Source organism: Macaca thibetana, chromosome 18 (genome assembly GCF_024542745.1).
Source record: "Macaca thibetana thibetana isolate TM-01 chromosome 18, ASM2454274v1, whole genome shotgun sequence".
Lineage (NCBI taxonomy): Eukaryota > Metazoa > Chordata > Mammalia > Primates > Cercopithecidae > Macaca > Macaca thibetana.
Window position 1 is genome coordinate 390,298 of NC_065595.1, and position 16,200 is coordinate 406,497.

General features: G+C 53.6%; 3 protein-coding genes across 7 annotated transcripts in view; all 3 read right to left on the reverse strand.

Annotated features, from left to right (window-relative positions):
- Positions 1-16,200, reverse strand: part of RBFA (ribosome binding factor A) — a 252,019-nt gene that overhangs the window by 163,962 nt on the left and 71,857 nt on the right. The gene's annotated exons all lie outside the window — the stretch shown is intronic.
- Positions 1-16,200, reverse strand: part of HSBP1L1 (heat shock factor binding protein 1 like 1) — a 414,139-nt gene that overhangs the window by 96,839 nt on the left and 301,100 nt on the right. Inside the window, exon 1 of one of the 5 annotated variants that reach the window (XM_050768230.1) lies at positions 11,735-11,744. The exons of the other annotated variants lie outside the window; for them this stretch is intronic. The gene's annotated coding sequence lies outside the window, so the exon portion shown is untranslated. Of the gene's footprint in view, positions 1-11,734; positions 11,745-16,200 lie in introns of those variants that run through there. 5 annotated transcript variants of the gene reach the window in all.
- KCNG2 (potassium voltage-gated channel modifier subfamily G member 2) overlaps positions 1-16,200 on the reverse strand; it is an 82,205-nt gene that overhangs the window by 18,634 nt on the left and 47,371 nt on the right. Inside the window, exon 2 of the mRNA XM_050768218.1 lies at positions 7,005-7,671. Within this exon, the coding sequence (XP_050624175.1) occupies positions 7,005-7,631 (627 nt within the window). The 5' untranslated portion in view covers positions 7,632-7,671. The remainder of the gene's footprint in view (positions 1-7,004; positions 7,672-16,200) is intronic.

Here is a 16,200-nt window from a genome sequence, read left to right on the forward strand (position 1 = left end):
AGCTGGGAAGACTCACCGGAGATGGCTGGAGGGACCGGCGGCAGGAGCAGTGCTGTGCGCCAGCACGGGGAGTGACAGAGGGAACGGGAGTGTAGGGGAGGCCCGGGGAGGTGGGGAGCACACAAAAACCCTTGCAGGGCACAGAACTGAGAAAAAACAACAGCCCGGGAATAAACAAAGTCCACGAAGAAGAAAAGTGAAGTCTCCCAAGTGACACAGACGGACAGGAGGCAGAGAAACGCTGGGTGGAAGAGGGCAGTCCCCAGCAAGGGCCTCAAGCCTGGGACCCAGGCCCAAAGTGAGAACTCGCATTCCTGTTTTCCTGCCCAAGTGCTGCCTTTTCCAAAACCACCGTGGCCCACCGTGCCATCCATCCTGTCCCCAGGCCCCACCGGCAGAGCTGCCTGGCTTCTTCCTAGCAGGTCCCTTTGTGAACCTCCCCACGATTTCTGCACACCGACCACTCCTGCTGTGTCATCAGAGGGGGACAGCGCACGCCGGCTCACGGAGTGGCGGTCCCCACCCCACACACCCTCCCCACGGCCGCCGCACAGGGACCACACAAGCCTTCGCTTCCCTTGTTTGCAGAAGGAGAGAGAGACCCCGCTGTTTGATTCTGTGTGCTGAGCATTGTCCAAAGCAAGGCACATAAACTATTCAAGTTAATCTCAACAGCTTTGAAGAATCTGCATTTGGTGAGGCTCAGAATGGAGAGAATGTTTCAAGCCCTGCCGTTGTCAGAGCCAGAGCTGGACGGGAGCGCGGGTCACACTCAGGGTCTGAGAACTGAGCCAGCCCCCGACTGAGCCTCGTACTGCGGCGAGAAGAGAGACCGGAGACCTGGGAGGGATTTTATGGAAAAAGAATTGGCCGGGCGAGGTGGCTCCAACTGTAATCCCAGCACTTTGGGAGGCCAAGGTGGGTGGATTACCTGAGGTCAGGAGTTCAAGGCCAGCCTGGCCAACATGGTGAAACCCAGTCTCCACTAAAAATACACAAAAATTAGCCGGGCATGGTGGTGGCGCATCTGTAGTCCCAGCTAGTCGGGAGGCTGAGGCAGGAGAATCACTTGAACCCGGGAGGTGGAGATTGCAGTGAACTGAGATTGCGTCATTGCACTCCAGCCTTGGTGACAGAGCGAGACGCTATCTCAAATAAAACAAAAATACTGAAGCTTTGAGGCTTTTATATCAGGGATTTTAGCTTTTTTTTTTTTTTCCCCAGACTAAAGTGAAAATCCAAAACACAAATCTTCTATGTTTTCCCATCAAATCTGTGCAGGAAGCAGAGCAGCCCTTTATCTTCATCCCCTGCCCAGTGGGTTTCTAGGCCCTGCTGTTTGCAGGTCTCCACGAGCCTCCGCAGGGTCTGATCCCTCGACAGGAGTGCCGAGGGCTGCGAGGGTGGGCGGCTGGCCGCAGGCACAGGACCCAGGCCATCACCGGGCCCTGCCCGCCTCCCAGAGCTCAGCCCAGCGGCATCGTGCGGCCCCAAAGTAGCTGGCCCCGGTGACCCATCTGCTGTGGGTCTTCACTCGGTGCTGGCAGGAGTTTGCTGCCAGTGTCGCAGTGGCAGAGACTGCCGACTGGAACCTGCCTCCCTGGTAAAGGGCAGCCACAGCTTTGCCTAGGCCTGTGGCCTTCGGGTTAGGATGTGCTGCAGACGTCCAGGCCAATGGGATGCAGACGGACGCAGAGGCTCTGCCAAGGCATCACAGGGGGCTGCCTTCCCCACTCTCTTCTGCCCCTGGGTGGAGACCGGTGGTGTGGGAGCCTCCTGGGACGTGGGGCCACCGGCTGGTCCTGCACTGCCCACTCGACGCTGCTGTAAGACGGGGCGCCTGACGTCCACCGAGATCCCCAGGTTTGGATCTGTCGTGGCCCTAACACAGCCCCTGTTATACCACACGGATGGGAAGGGGCCACGGCCCAGTGCAGCTGCCCTAGGGAGCCCCGCTGCCTGCTCTTGTTGAAGAAATCAGCTCTGAATGCACAACCTGCCACCCGGTGCTCAGGTCCAGGACAACTCTGACTGCGGCTGTAGGGACAGGCCACACCCCACGTCCCGTCCACGCCCTGCGTCTGTCCTTGCCGTGCAGCCAGTCAGGGCTCCAAGGGTCGCCCACAGGACAGGCTGCAACAGACACAAGCACGTTTCGCGCTGCTGGGAGGTGCGATCTGTCAGCTCGTAAGGCTCAGCCTCACACAGGTGCAGGTGGACACAACGCTCCCGTGGCAGACTCCGGAGGCCTGTGCCTGACATGAAGGGCTGACCCTCCCCAGCGCAAAGGACTCCTCCTGCCTGGCCACAGGCTGGGACCTTTCTCCTGCCCCAGGCTCGACGGAAACCACAGCTCTTCCTGGTCTCTCGGTGCTGGTCTTTGGGCTGGAACTCAGACCCAGGCTCTGCTGGTCTCCGGCATGCTGACTGCAGCGTGAGGCCTCCAGGACCTGGTGAGCTGACTCCTGCCAATCAGCCGCACCCTTTCATCCCGCACCTGCGGAGAACCCTGATCAGCACAACTCGGCATCCGCAAAGCTCTCGCTCTGCGAGCTGACACGACTCGGTGTCTGTGACGTCTGCCCACGTGCAGAAGAAACTTGGCGACCAGCTTTTAAAGCTGTTGCAAAAATGTTCTCAGTGAATTCAATGCTTCAAATCCCAGTCATGAAATCTATAACTAATTATACTGCTCTTAATTTAATCATGTGAGTTTAAAAGAAAAAATCAATTTACAGAGCCAAAAATCAGCCTGAATGTACAAGGAAGCAATGGATTTTGAAAAACAACCTCCAGCCACAAACCTCCACCAACAGCAGGCAGGCCAGCAGGTGGGTCTCCAGTGGGCGGAGCAGTCTGTCCCGGCCTCCAGCCAGCACGTGGGTGCTCACACCGTCCAGGCCACCCGGCAGCCGCCCAGCGCAGAGGGAGCGTGCAGCTCTGCAGGCACGGAAACTGCCCCCAGCCATCCCTCCAAAGCGCTCCGGATCCTCACAGTGGGCGTCACCAGGCCCCATCCACCGGCAGGAAGCCAACGCGGGTGCCATCCTGACCACGGAGAGCCCACGGGACCCCAAAACCACACCACGTTGTTGCAACCATCATCTAACCTCACCCCAGACACACGTTTCTCAAGAGACACCGCTCCCTGCCGATTATCCCACAGCCATTAGGGCCCACGGCAGCTGAAGCTCGTGATCCTGTCTGTATGTTCACAGGGCACCTTGGGCATGGGGGGCCTCGTCTGGGAGCAGACAGTGGGGAGCAGAGAGGTGGCTCAGCCTCCTCCACACAGCCGTCCACAGCCTAAACTCCCAAAGGCCACAGACTCACTGGAGGTCCCACGAGGGCAATGGGGAGCACAAACGGTGCCCACCCACACGTGGCTGGGGCCTGGAGGTGGGAGGTCCCACCCGGCTGAGCCTCTGACAGCTGGGAACGGGTGGTAACTCCCACTCCAGCTCTGACCTCAGGCCCGTCCGTGTCCCTACAGCCTGGATTACAACGTCCAAGCCAGGGCTGCAGGCCGTCCCGTGTGGTGGCGGTGGAGGTGTCTGCAGGTCGTGACCACGGGTAACCTCTCCTAGGAAAGACGGCAAGGTTGGGGGTGCAGCGGGGGTGTCTGGGTTTAGGATATACTTTTGGGGGGTCAGAGAATTCAGGATAACTTTTGGGGCCACAGATGTTTAGGATTTGGTTTGTAACCTCTGTGGCCACAGGCAGGATAAACAGTTGAGCAAATCACCCGAACGCCTGGCCACAAAGATCCTGTGGGTTTGGGACAGAACAGATTTTCTCTCCTGGGAAAGGCCCAGCAATGGAGTGAATGATCCCACATGACTTCAGGTAGAGGACGGAGCCTGCTTGGACAGTGCAGGGCGGGCCAGGTGTCCACCTTCCGGTCCCCACGGCCGTCCCAGCGCACCTGTGGGCCAGCGCGTCTCCTGTGAGCTCAGACTCAACAACTGCCCCCAGTCCAGGCAGCCCAGAGCCAAGCACACACTGACAACGCCGGGTTCTCAGGTCCTCAGTGTTGCTGGGGACACACGGGCATGTTTTGCTCATAGATAACCGAGGCTTCCTATTTCTTCAGCACCCGCTGTGTGCAGCAGACCAGGCGTTTCCATGGTCTCCGTGCCAAGCCTTCCCCACACGGAGCTGCTGCCCCTGTGCAGGTCGCAGCCCAGGGCGGGAGATTCAGCGGGGGGCAGGCACTGAAACCAACCAGCGCCCTGGGCTTCCCTCATTCTCTGAGGCATCCAGGAGACCTGGGAGAATGTCCTGGCTGGACTCTGGCACGGGGTCTCCCCAGTGTCTGTAGAGCTGTGTGTAGGGGTGCTCACGGCTCCGGCACCCCCACCCCTACACCTGGGACAGCACCGTGCATGGGAAACACTGCAGAGGCCGACCCTGCATGGCGGCCAGACTCAGCCTTCCGTACGTAACCCATCAGACCTCACATTTTGTCAGTAACACCGACTCCTAGTTCTCAAGAACTCGTTTCCTGACAAACGGCACCAAAGCGCCTGCACCCACGTTCCCTCCCGGGAGCACCGAGTCACGGTCCCACTGCCGTCCCTCAGCGGCTGGCTTGGGATGGTCGGCCAGTGACTTGGCTCGTCTGAGGCCTGAGTTGGGCTGGGACTTGCACTGTCTGGGATCCAGCATGTATTTAATTACAAGTCGGGCTGAGCGTTTTTTCATGGGAATCACCAACATTTTATGGTTCCCCACATCTCATCAATCAAGTGGACAGAAGGTGACGTCCTTCGCCAGCCCCTAGCTGGACGCTCGGAGGTGCCCTGGCTTCCGGTTTTGTTACATCACCAACACGTCAATTCTCATGCTTTGAAATATTCTCTTAGGACAGGGGTGAGGACCATCTTTTCTTGGCTGTTCACCCACACAACCGAATCGCTTCCGAAAAAGACCTCGGTCAGCAGTGGCTGCAACACTCGGACACATGTCACCAGGCCCCACGCAGGGGGCGACTGCTTCTTACCTGCACAAGCGATTTAGGGGCGCATGCCAGGAGTGTGAAGCGCTGGGTGCCATGGAGCCCAGGGTTGTCCCTGAGAGGATCTGGGGTTTTGGGGTGCACAGTAAGGATCAGGGCTGGTGTTCCTGGGGTGGCTTCTGTAGCTGGAGCAGCCCAAACTTCTCCCATTCTCTAACATGACACAAATGAATTTTCCCTCCTGGATATTCAACTGAGGACAGCCAAACACTCAAGCACCTTTTGGAAGCACAGTCAGGACCTGGACCTCATGGGGACGACGGGGGAAGGCAGCCCGGCTGCCAGGCACCCAGATTGCAGGCAGCAACTGACTTCCAAACCTGCATTTAAGTCAAATCCGCACTCGGGCCGCCACACACCCAGACTGAGGGCGGCAGCCGACTTCCAAACCTGCGTCTAAGTCATGTTTGCACTCGGGCCGCAGGCTTGGGTCAGTTCAGCTCCTTGCTGTGCCCTTCAATGACAAGTGTCCCCAAGGCGGGCAGGGCCTCTGCAGTGCTGACGGTGGGTGCTCTGCCCTGTGAGGGGCGGAGGGGCCTCCATGCAGTCCAGGGAGGCCGGTGCCGAGGGGAGGGGTGCCCGACCCCCACCTGGTGGGTGCCCTGCCTCCTGGTGTGGCCGTTGGAAAATGCAGGGAGACCTTTTCAGGGCAACACTCAGCTACGCCCGTTCAGACACAGTCACAGCCCCTTCTCCATGAATCTCACCACTCCAACAACACAAACCCCCAGGCCTAGGGCCCAGAGCTCACGGTCCTTCCCCAGACATGACATACACTGGCAAGCTTTCGCCTTCTCTTGTCTCCTCATGGTAACATAGATTAACCCACAAGGTCACACACTTCTGCCCAGGCCTTCTCAGGTTAGTGGGACAGGACGGACAGGGCAGGAAGTCTAAGACAGGGGCAGGAAGATCCACACCCAGATCTCAGCACCCAGATCTCTCAGCACCCAGACCTCTCAGCACCCAGACCTCTCGGCGACCAGACCTCTCGGCGCCCAGACCTCTCAGCACATAGACTTCTCAGCACCCAGACCTCAGCACCCAGGCCTCTCAGAACACAGACCTCTCAGCACCCAGACCTCAGCACCCAGGCCTCTCAGCACACAGACCTCTCGGCGCCCAGACCTCTCAGCACCCAGGCCTCTCAAAACACAGACCTCTCAGCACCCAGAACTCAGCACACAGACCTCTCGGCGCCCAGACCTCTCAGCACCCAGGCCTCTCAAAACACAGACCTCTCAGCACCCAGAACTCAGTACACAGACCTCTCAGCACAGACTTTTCAGCACCCAGACCTCAGCACCCAGACCTCTCAGCACCCAGACCTCAGCACCCAGACCTCACGGCGCCCAGACCTCTCAGCACATAGACTTCTCAGCACCAAGACCTCAGCACCCAGACCTCAGCACCCAGGCCTCTCAGAACACAGACCTCTCAGCACCCAGAACTCAGCACCCAGACCTCTCAGTACCCAGACCTCAGCACCCAGACGTCTCAGCACACAGCCCTCGGCACCCAGACCTCGGTTCCACAGCCAGAGGCCTGCCTGGCCCTGGCACTGTCCTCCAGCCCTGGAACAATGCGGTTGGGTCTCCGTGGTCCAGAATGACCAAATGTCACACAATTCTCTAGGCCCCGATACCCAATACTTTAGCTCCATGTTGTTCAAACTTTGAGGAACTGATGGGCTAAGTAGTTCCAGCGGAGGCCTGTGGAGCAGATACTGCGTGTGGAAACCGAATGTAACTTGGAGGCTCTGCTGTCTCCCGCTGGGGGTGGGGGTTGGCCAAGATCACCATCAGCTGCGCTCCCTCGGTCCGGCCGCCTCCAGCCCCGCCCCGGCCCACCCTGGCCCCTGCAGCCCCCAGCCCGGTCCTAGGCCTTGGCCATGGCTGCCTCCAGCCCCTTCCCCCACCCGCCTCCCCGCACCCAGACCCCAGCCCCAGCTCCGGCCCCGGTCCCCGCCACCCAAGTCCGCGCTCACCCGCTCCTCCTCCGCGCGGATGTCCGGCATGGTGCTCAGGCAGAGGCCCACGGCCGTGACGGCCACGAAGGACACGGACACGCAGGCGAAGAGCTTGCCCGCCAGCCCCGAGTGCGGGTTGTCCACTACGTCGCGCAGGCGCCGCCGGCCGCGCTGCAGCCGCCCCCGAGGCCCCAGGGCGCGCGCCGGGCTCCCCTGCGCCCCGAGCTCCGCCGGCCCCGCGCGCGCCTCGGCCGCTTCCTCCTCTCGGCGGCGCAGGCGGCGCAGGCAGCAGCGCTCCAGGCGCGCCTCGTCGATGCCCCAGTAGGCTAGCTCGTCGCGGAACGCCAGCGCGCACGGGCCCCGCAGCAGCCGCAGCTTCCCCGCGCGCAGCAGCGCCACGATGGCGCGGAAGGCGCACGGGCTGCGGTCGAAGAAGAACTCGTCGCGGCTCACGTCGTAGTCGTCGCACACGCGCAGTAGCTCGTCGTGGCCGCGGCAGGCGCGCAGGCGCTCCAGGCGCGCGAGGGGGCATCGCGCCAGCGCGGCCCAGGCCAGGCGCACGCGGCAGCCGCCCACGTTGATGATGACGTGGCGGGCGCGGGTCCCACCGCCGCCGCCGCCCGCGGAACAGGGCCATGGCTCCATGCGCCGGACCGGACCGGACCGAGGGGCTCCCGCCGGGCTCCTGCAAAAGGAAAGGAGCGCGTTAGGGCCGCGAGAGCTGAGCTGGGGGAGCGCGTCCGCCCGCGGGGATCCAGGGGCCGGCCGGCACCGAACCCTCGGAGGTGAGCTCTGAGACCCCTCCACCCGCCCACTGGCCGCTCCTCCGCAGGCCCGACCCCTGCACCTGGTCCGCGTGGGGGACCCTCAGGCGTCCCGCGGACCCCTCCAGGTTATGGACCCGCCTTGAGTTATCGCCAAGAGAACAGCTGGGTTCTCACACTACGGGTTTGGAACCAGGGGTCGAACGGAGCTTTCACAAATCCACTCAAACTCCAAAGAGCCAGATGTTTCAGGGCGGACCCCACCGAGCAGTGAGGACGCCGCGATGTCTGGCCGGAGAGACGCAGTCCCAGCTTAGTTTCCCACGGTGTGCCCTGAGAGCTAACCACGTCGGAATCAGCCAGGGGACCTGCTGGAAAACGGCGTTCCTGGCTCTGTGAGGCGGAGAAACTGCAGAATAAGGAGCTCCAAAAGTCCATCCTACCTTAACACAATGAAAAACCTGGTAAAAACTGTCAAGAGTCAGCCTTTTTGGAACTCTGGAAACTAACCAAAAGTTTGCACCAGCCGTGGGGCACTGAGAAAGAACAGCTGAGTCTTGGTCACAATAATAAGCTTTACCCTGCTCCCCAGCGCCACGACAGCCTTGAAAGCAACAGCCTGCATTCCCGGTACCAGTAGCAGCACTGGAGGGGGAAGCTACAGGCCTCATTCTTGAGGAATCGTAATTACTGTGGCTCCGTGGAAGGCTCTGCCTTCATCTCCGGTTTCTTTTTTTTTTTTTTTTTTTTTTGAGACGGAGTCTCGCTCTGTCGCCCAGGCTGGAGTGCAGTGGCCGGATCTCAGCTCACTGCAAGCTCCGCCTCCCGGGTTCCCGCCATTCTCCTGCCTCAGCCTCCCGAGTAGCTGGGACTACAGGCGCCCGCCGCCTCGCCCGGCTAGTTTTTTGTAGTAGAGACGGGGTTTCACCGGATTAGCCAGGATGGTCTCGATCTCCTGACCTTGTGATCCACCCGTCTCGGCCTCCCAAAGTGCTGGGATTACAGGCGTGAGCCACCGCGCCCAGCCTCATCTCCGGTTTCTTGGAAGTCTGTCTGTGCAAAGGCAGCCACCTGGGGAGTGTGTGTCAGAAACGTTGATGGGAAAGTGTTTTAGCCATTTGCTGCCTCTGGGTTATAGTTGGGACCACAGGTAGACACAAAGCTGGGGATGAAAGGCTGGGGAATGAGATGATTTTGGAAATAAGGGCTTGATAAGGTTCTAAGAGTTCCCAGGAGTCTGGAATGCCACGCACATGCCGGGAAAATCCCGAGAAGTCCCTAAAGTCCCTCCTGGGACTGACCTTCAGATTCTGCGAGCAGGAGGTGACAAGACAGAGGCTTGACCAGCCTGGCTGAGTGCTGAAGGTGGCTCCAAGACACACAGCCCATCTGCAAAACCAAGTTTTAGTTTTCATTCCAGACGTTTAAGAATCTATGTCGCATCATTTACTGCCCTCTAAGCTAATGGAACAGACATCAATGGCCACATCAGACAAAGAAGATGAACTTTACAAACTTGGTTCACAAAAGTTACTCAACAAACCACAGCAGCTACAGAAAATCCTGGGGAGAGGGGAGTCTGATTTCCACAACTGCCACTTATTAAAAATCTTGTTTCAACAAAAAATTACAAGGCATGCAAAGAATACAAGAGTGTAGCTCATAGACAGGAAAAAGGAACTAAAACACAATATCTCTGAAGAAACACAGATATTGGACTCACTAGGAAAATACTTCACCTAAGCTTGTTTAATATCTTCAGAGAGCTGGAGGAATTTGTGAGAACGATGTCTCACCAAATAGAGAATGTCAATAAAGATAAGTTATAAAAAAAAAAAGTGATAGAAATTCTGGTGTTGAAAGATACTAGCTGAAATGAAAAGCTCATTAGAGGGTCTCAACAGCAGCTATGAACACACTGAAGAAATAATCAGAGAAATTGAAGATGCATCATTTGATGGTATCCTATCTGACAAACAAAGAAAACTGAACAGAGCCTAAGAGACCTGTGGGACCATCAGATGTACCAACTTTTGAATGATGAGAGTCCCGAAAGGAAAAAGAGAACAGGGAAAAAAGAATATTTGAAGAAATATGGTTTTTAAAAACCCTCCAAATTTGATGAAAAACATTAATCTACACATCTAAGAAACTCAACAAACTCCAAGTAAGATAAATTCAAAGACATCCACACTGATGCACCACAAACTGTCTAAAGACAAAGACCCAGCACAGTGGCTTACGCCTGTAATCCCAGCACTTCGGGAGCCTGAGGTGGGTGGATCATCTGAGGTCAGGAGTTTGAGACCAGCCTGGCCAACATGGCAAAAACCTGTCTCTACTAAAAATACAAAAATTAGCCAGGTGTGGTGGCAGGTGTCTGTAGTCCCAGCTACTTGGGAGGCTGAGGCAGGGAGAATTGCCTGAACCTGGGAACGGAGGTTTCAGTGAGCCGAGATCACGCCACTGCACTCCAGCCTGGGTAACAGAGTGAGACTCCATCTCAAAAAAAAAAATAAAAATAAATAAATAAAAGAGAGAGAGAAAAGAAAACAGGCAAAATCCTCCACAAAACAAGAGCAAAATAAATCCAGCTTCATATTAAAAGGATTATACACGATGACCATGTGATCATTTACCATAGAGATTTATCACAGGAATACAAGGGTGGCACAGTATGCAAAAATTAATATAATATACGTATTTATAGGGTGAAGGGAAAAAATCGTGATAATTTCAATAGATGCAGAAAAAGGATTTGACACAGTCTAACATCCTTTTGTGATTAAACAAAAAACTCAATAACTAGGACTAAAAGAGAACTTCCTCCACATGACAAAGTCCACGTAGGAAAAACTCACTGCTAACTTCATAGTCAGCTGTGAAAGACTGGATTCTTTCCCCCAGGACAAGGAACAAGACTGAAATGCCTGCTGTCATGAGTTCTACTTAACATTGTTCTGGAAATTCTAGTCAGAAAAATTAGGCAAGAGAAAGAAAGAAAAGGCATCCAGACTCAAAAGAAAAAAAGTAAAACTATATTTTGAGATGACTTGTTCTTATGGTCTTATGTACAGAAACCCTTAAAGAACACACACACACACCCCACTATGAGAATGGGTTCAGCAAAATTGCAAGACGTGAGATCAGTATAAAAAATCAGTTGTGGCCGGGCGCGGTGGCTCAAGCCTGTAATCCCAGCACTTTGGGAGGCCGAGACGGGCGGATCACGAGGTCAGGAGATCGAGACCATCCTGGCTAACACGGTGAAACCCCGTCTCTACTAAAAAATACAAAAAAACTAGCCGGGCGAGGTGGCGGGCGCCTGTAGTCCCAGCTACTCGGGAGGCTGAGGCAGGAGAATGGCGTTAACCCAGGAGGCGGAGCTTGCAGTGAGCCGAGATCGGGCCACTGCACTCCAGTATGGGCAAGAGTGCCAGACTCCGCCTCAAAAAAAAAAAAAAAAAATCAGTTGTATTTCTATACAAAAGCAATGAATAACTGGAAAAGGAAGTTAAAAAAATTCCATTTGTAAGAGCACCAGAAAGAATAAAATGCTTAGGAATAAATTTAACCAGGGAGTGAACTGAAATCTACACTGAAAACTGAAAACTACAAACATTGCAGGAAGAAATTTTAAGACTAAATAAATGAAAAGACATTCCATGCTCATGTATTAGAAGACCTAATATTGTTACGATGGCACTCTTCCCTAAGTTGATCAACAGAGTCAATCCAATCCATATGAAAATCTCAGTAACTTTTTTGAAGACATTGACAAGTTGAACCTAAAATTCTATTGGAAATGCAAGGTAGCCAAAGCAATCTTGACAAAGAACAAAGTTGGAGGGCTCAAACTTACTTGATATCATTTTATTACATGCCTCCACCTAAATCCTGTGTAGAAATGAGATATGTTCATTTAAAAGTGTGTGGTACCTACCCCTAACCTTGTTGTTGCTTTTACCATGTTACGTGCCTGCTCCCCCTTTGCGTTCTGCCGTTACTGGAAGCTTCCCAAAGCCTCCCCAGAAGCCAAGCAGACGTTGGCACCAGGCTTCCTTCACAGCCTGCAGAGCCATGAGCGAATTAAACCTCTTTTCTTTATCAATTACGCAGTGTCAGGTATTCCTTTCTGGGAATGCGAACATGGACTAGTCCATTACTGCTTTCTCAAGCTAAGTATAAAGCTGCAGCAGTCGAGAGTGTAGGACTGGCGTAAAGAGAGACACAAACATCAATGGAGCAGAATCCAAAGTCCAGAAATGACCCATGAGTCCACCGTCCGTTCATTTTTGACAAGGTCGTCAAAACTATTCAATGGAGAAATAATACTGTCTCCAACAAACGGTTCTCCACATATAAAAAAATAAAGTTGGACCCTGCTATCGTTTGGGTATTGGCCTCCAAATCTTATACTGGAATTTGATACTCAATGTCAGAGGTGGGGTCTAATGGGAGGGGTTTGGGTCATGGGGGCGGATCCCTCACGCATGGCTGGGTGGTATCTTCATGGTAATGAGTGAGTTCTCGCTCTATGAGTTCACTCCAGAGTTGGCTGTTGAGCCTGCCTGGCACCCCTAGCCCTTGCTTCCTCCGTCTCCGTGTGGTCTCCACACACAGCAGCTCCGTGCCATCTTCTGCCATGACTGGAGCCACCTGTGGCCTTCCTCAGATGCAGATACCTGATCCTGAACTTTTCCAGACATCAGAATCATGAGTCAATTAAAACTTCTTTTAAAAATGAATTACCTGGCCTCAGGTATTCCTTTATAGCAACACTGAATGGACCAAGACAGGTGCCAACATCACACTATATATAAAAACTAATTCAAACTACATCAAAGACCTTAACGTAAGAGCTAAAACTCCAAAACACACGTAGGAGAAAACAGAGTGTACATCTTCACGACCGTGGATGAGACATTGATTTCTGAAACAGGAGGCGAAAAGCACAAGGAACAAAAGAAAAAAGATAAATTGGACTTCGTTCCAATGAAACTCTTGTATATCAAAGAACAGCACCAGGAAAATGAATGACAAGTAACAGTGGGAAAAAAAGAGCTGCGAGTCACATATCTGATAAGAGTCTAGTATCCAGGATGTTAGGAACTCTCGCAGCCCAGCAACAAATGACAACCCAAATTACACATGGGCAGAGGATTTGAACAGATATTTCTCCCAAGGAAATATGTGAATGGCTAATAAGCACATGAAAAGGTGACCAATATCATTAGTCATTATGGAAACGTAAACTAAAACTACAAGATACCACTTCTCATCCACTAGGGTAGTTATAATCAAACAAATGGGAAAAAAAAAAAAAACCCCAACAAGTGTTGGAAAGGATGTGGAAAAATTGGATCCCGGTACATTGCTGGTGGGAACATAAAATGTCACAGCCACAGTGGAAAACAGTCTGGCAGTTCCTCAAATTTTAAACATAGAGTTCTCGTGTGACCTGGAGACCCCACTCCGAGGTATACACTCAAGACAAATGAAAACATGTGCTCACACAAAAACTTGTACATAAATGTTCACAGTGGCATCACTATAATCGCCAAAAAGTGAAAAGAACCCAAATTCCATCAACTGATAAACAGAGAAGCAACACGTGGGCCTCCATACAGGAATGTTACTCAGCCATAAACAGGAATCAAGTGCTGCTAATGCCACAGCGTGGATAAAGCCTGTGCTAAGAGAAAAAAGCCAGGAGAAAAGGTCACATATAGTGGGAATCCGTTTATATAAAGCGTCTGAGCCGGGCACGGTGGCTCACACCTGTCATCCCAGCATTTTGGGAGGCTGAGGCAGGCGGATCCCTTGAGGTCAGGAGTTTGAGACCAGCCTGGCCAACATGGCGAAACCCCGTCTCTACCAAAAATACAGAAACTAGCCGGCCGTGGTGGTGGGTGCCTGTGATCCCAGCTACTCAGGAGGCTGAGGCAGGAGAATCGCTTGAACCCAGGAGGCAGAGGTTCCAGTGAGACAAGATCACGCCACTGTACTCCAGCCTGGGAAACAGAGTGGCACTGTCTCAAAAAATAAAATAAAATAAAATAAAATAAAATAAAATAAAATGTCCATGATAAGGAAATTCACAGAGACAGAAAGCAGGTGAGGGGTTCCAGGGAATGGGAGGAGGGGCAAGGAGGAGTGACTGCTAATGGCCCAGAGTTTCTTTTGGGATGATGAAAAGTCCTGGAATTAGAGAGTGGTGATGGTTGTACAACATTGTTAATACACTAAAAACCACTGAATCGTGCACGTAAAAATGGTAAATACAACGTTATGTGAATTTTATTTCAACTTATAAAAATCATTCTGAGTGAGTAGGCCTCGGGGGAATCCAGTAACATGCAAGCCTCATCACTGAGGTTCGAGAACCGCTGCCTCCCACCGTCAACATCAAGCCCTTTTTTTGGTTGTTGCCGACAACTGTAGCCTCGAACTTCTGCCAAGTAAAGTTTAAACCCACCACTACGGCAACTCAGGAACCAGAGAAGGGGCATGGTGGGTTTGCTCAGTGTAGCTCACAGACTGCCCACTTGACCCAAGCGTGTGATTCCCCTGAGATCTTAGGGGGAAAAAGTTAAATGAAAAGGAAGGAGGGAGGGAAAGACAGCCTAACAAAATGGCATTAGTTAGCTTGCCAGTAAGAGCTCAGCGCCCCCAGTGAAGAATTGCAGAAGTCACTTCTGAATGGGAGAAAGCTCCTTGGACGGCTACTGCAACGGAGGCCAGGAGAGAAGCACTCAGCGATCACCAGGACCACGTGTGCTGTGACCTTCAGCGCCAAGTTCGCTGCATGAGAAGAGGGGGGACGTGGGCAGGATTCAAACGGTCATGTGTGCCTCTACGCCCCAAGGTTCACTCAGTGAACATGTGGTCTAAATCTCTGTGACAGACACCGCATGCCAAGGACATGGCCTGGAGCATAGATCCGAGGAACACAGACACGTCCGACTCATCCAATACTGCACAGGGCTGTGGGGGGCGGCTGTGGGGGGCGGGCAGAGAGGTCCAAAAGCAGGAGAGCTCCTCTGAGACGGAGGGCTGGCCTGGCAGAAGGGCCGGAGCAGGGGACCTGATTTTATTCAAAAGCAATCAGCTACTTAGGTCATGGAAACCTGCTGCAGCGATTTCCCGAGCCCTACAAGTCAAGTGCTCTGGGGCATTAAAGGCTCTGAAAGTGCCAACCTGCCGGCCTCCCCGGGGCTCACAAGACGGAGCTTCCTAATGCGGCAGGAAGTCGTCTGAACGTGCTGCCTCAGAAACTGCCCGGAATGAGCAGCGGCTGTCCCAGTTTGTCGAAGAAGCCTAGAGTGCACACTCAGCTGCTGGAGCCCTTTGTGGCACGGCAGATGGCCCTGTGAGCTCCCTTGTCCTCTGTGGTCCCAGGTGGGGCTCGGAAGGGGCCACGCCTGAGTTTGGGCTGCCTGTGAGGCATGCCTTTGACAGGTGTGTGTCAACAGTCGCCAGCGTCTCAGCTTCACCATCAGCAGAAGGCACAAGGAAGACCCTCTGAAATGGAAAACAGAAATCCCAGTGCTACGTGAGGTTTCTTGCTCCATTCTGGCAGGTTCTGGGTTTACCTGGCTCTGTGAAGGTTCAGGGTATTCTCTTTCAGGGAACTGGTGAAATCACAGCTGAGACCAGTGGCTTCGACCTGGAAAATGAACGTCCAGTTTCACCCTAAGGGACAGAGAGTCGCCTGAGTTATTACTGCGGAGAATGGTGGCTTTGACGCCCCACCCTCCAGTCCCCGCGGAGCACACACGTCAGGCTTGCGGGACAGGTTGACTTCCCTTGTAGCCAAAGCCATCGCACGCTCCAAGTTTTTTGTAGGCAGGGATGAATCATTATTAAAATAACTGGATAGTCAGGTACAACCTGGAACTTCTGCTGTAAAAGGCTTTCTTCCTCCCAGAACATACATGTTAAAATATGGACATAAATTATATGCTAAAGTGTTCTAAAGCTAATTACTTAAGAGATTGCAAAGTTACTTCTGGAAGCTCTGGAGTTCCTCCCCATTCTCTGCAAAACGTCAGCAAAAGAAAGACCACAAACAGCTCAGAAGAAAAAAAGGGCCAACTGACATAAGGTTCACATCAAGGGGGGAAAAGGCTTTCAACATATGAAAAATCATGCTCAATTTCATTCATAAGAGCAAAAATAAGCATCTTGAATTGCCACAAGGTATTAGAGTAGATCAACCAGTTTGACGACACAGTCTTGTGAAGAGTGTGGCGTCTGGTTCAGTGATGACAGAGGTGAGCGGGAACGGCCGTCACAGCACGAGGGCAGAGGCTGAACTGATCTAAGGAAAGCAGGGGCCATGCAGGGCCCCTCCACAGAGGGTGATCGGGAAGGAAACCCACCAGCCAGTACCGGAAGGTTTCAAGGCCTCTCTCTCGGCCAGGTCAAAAACGATGCTGTGTGTCTAT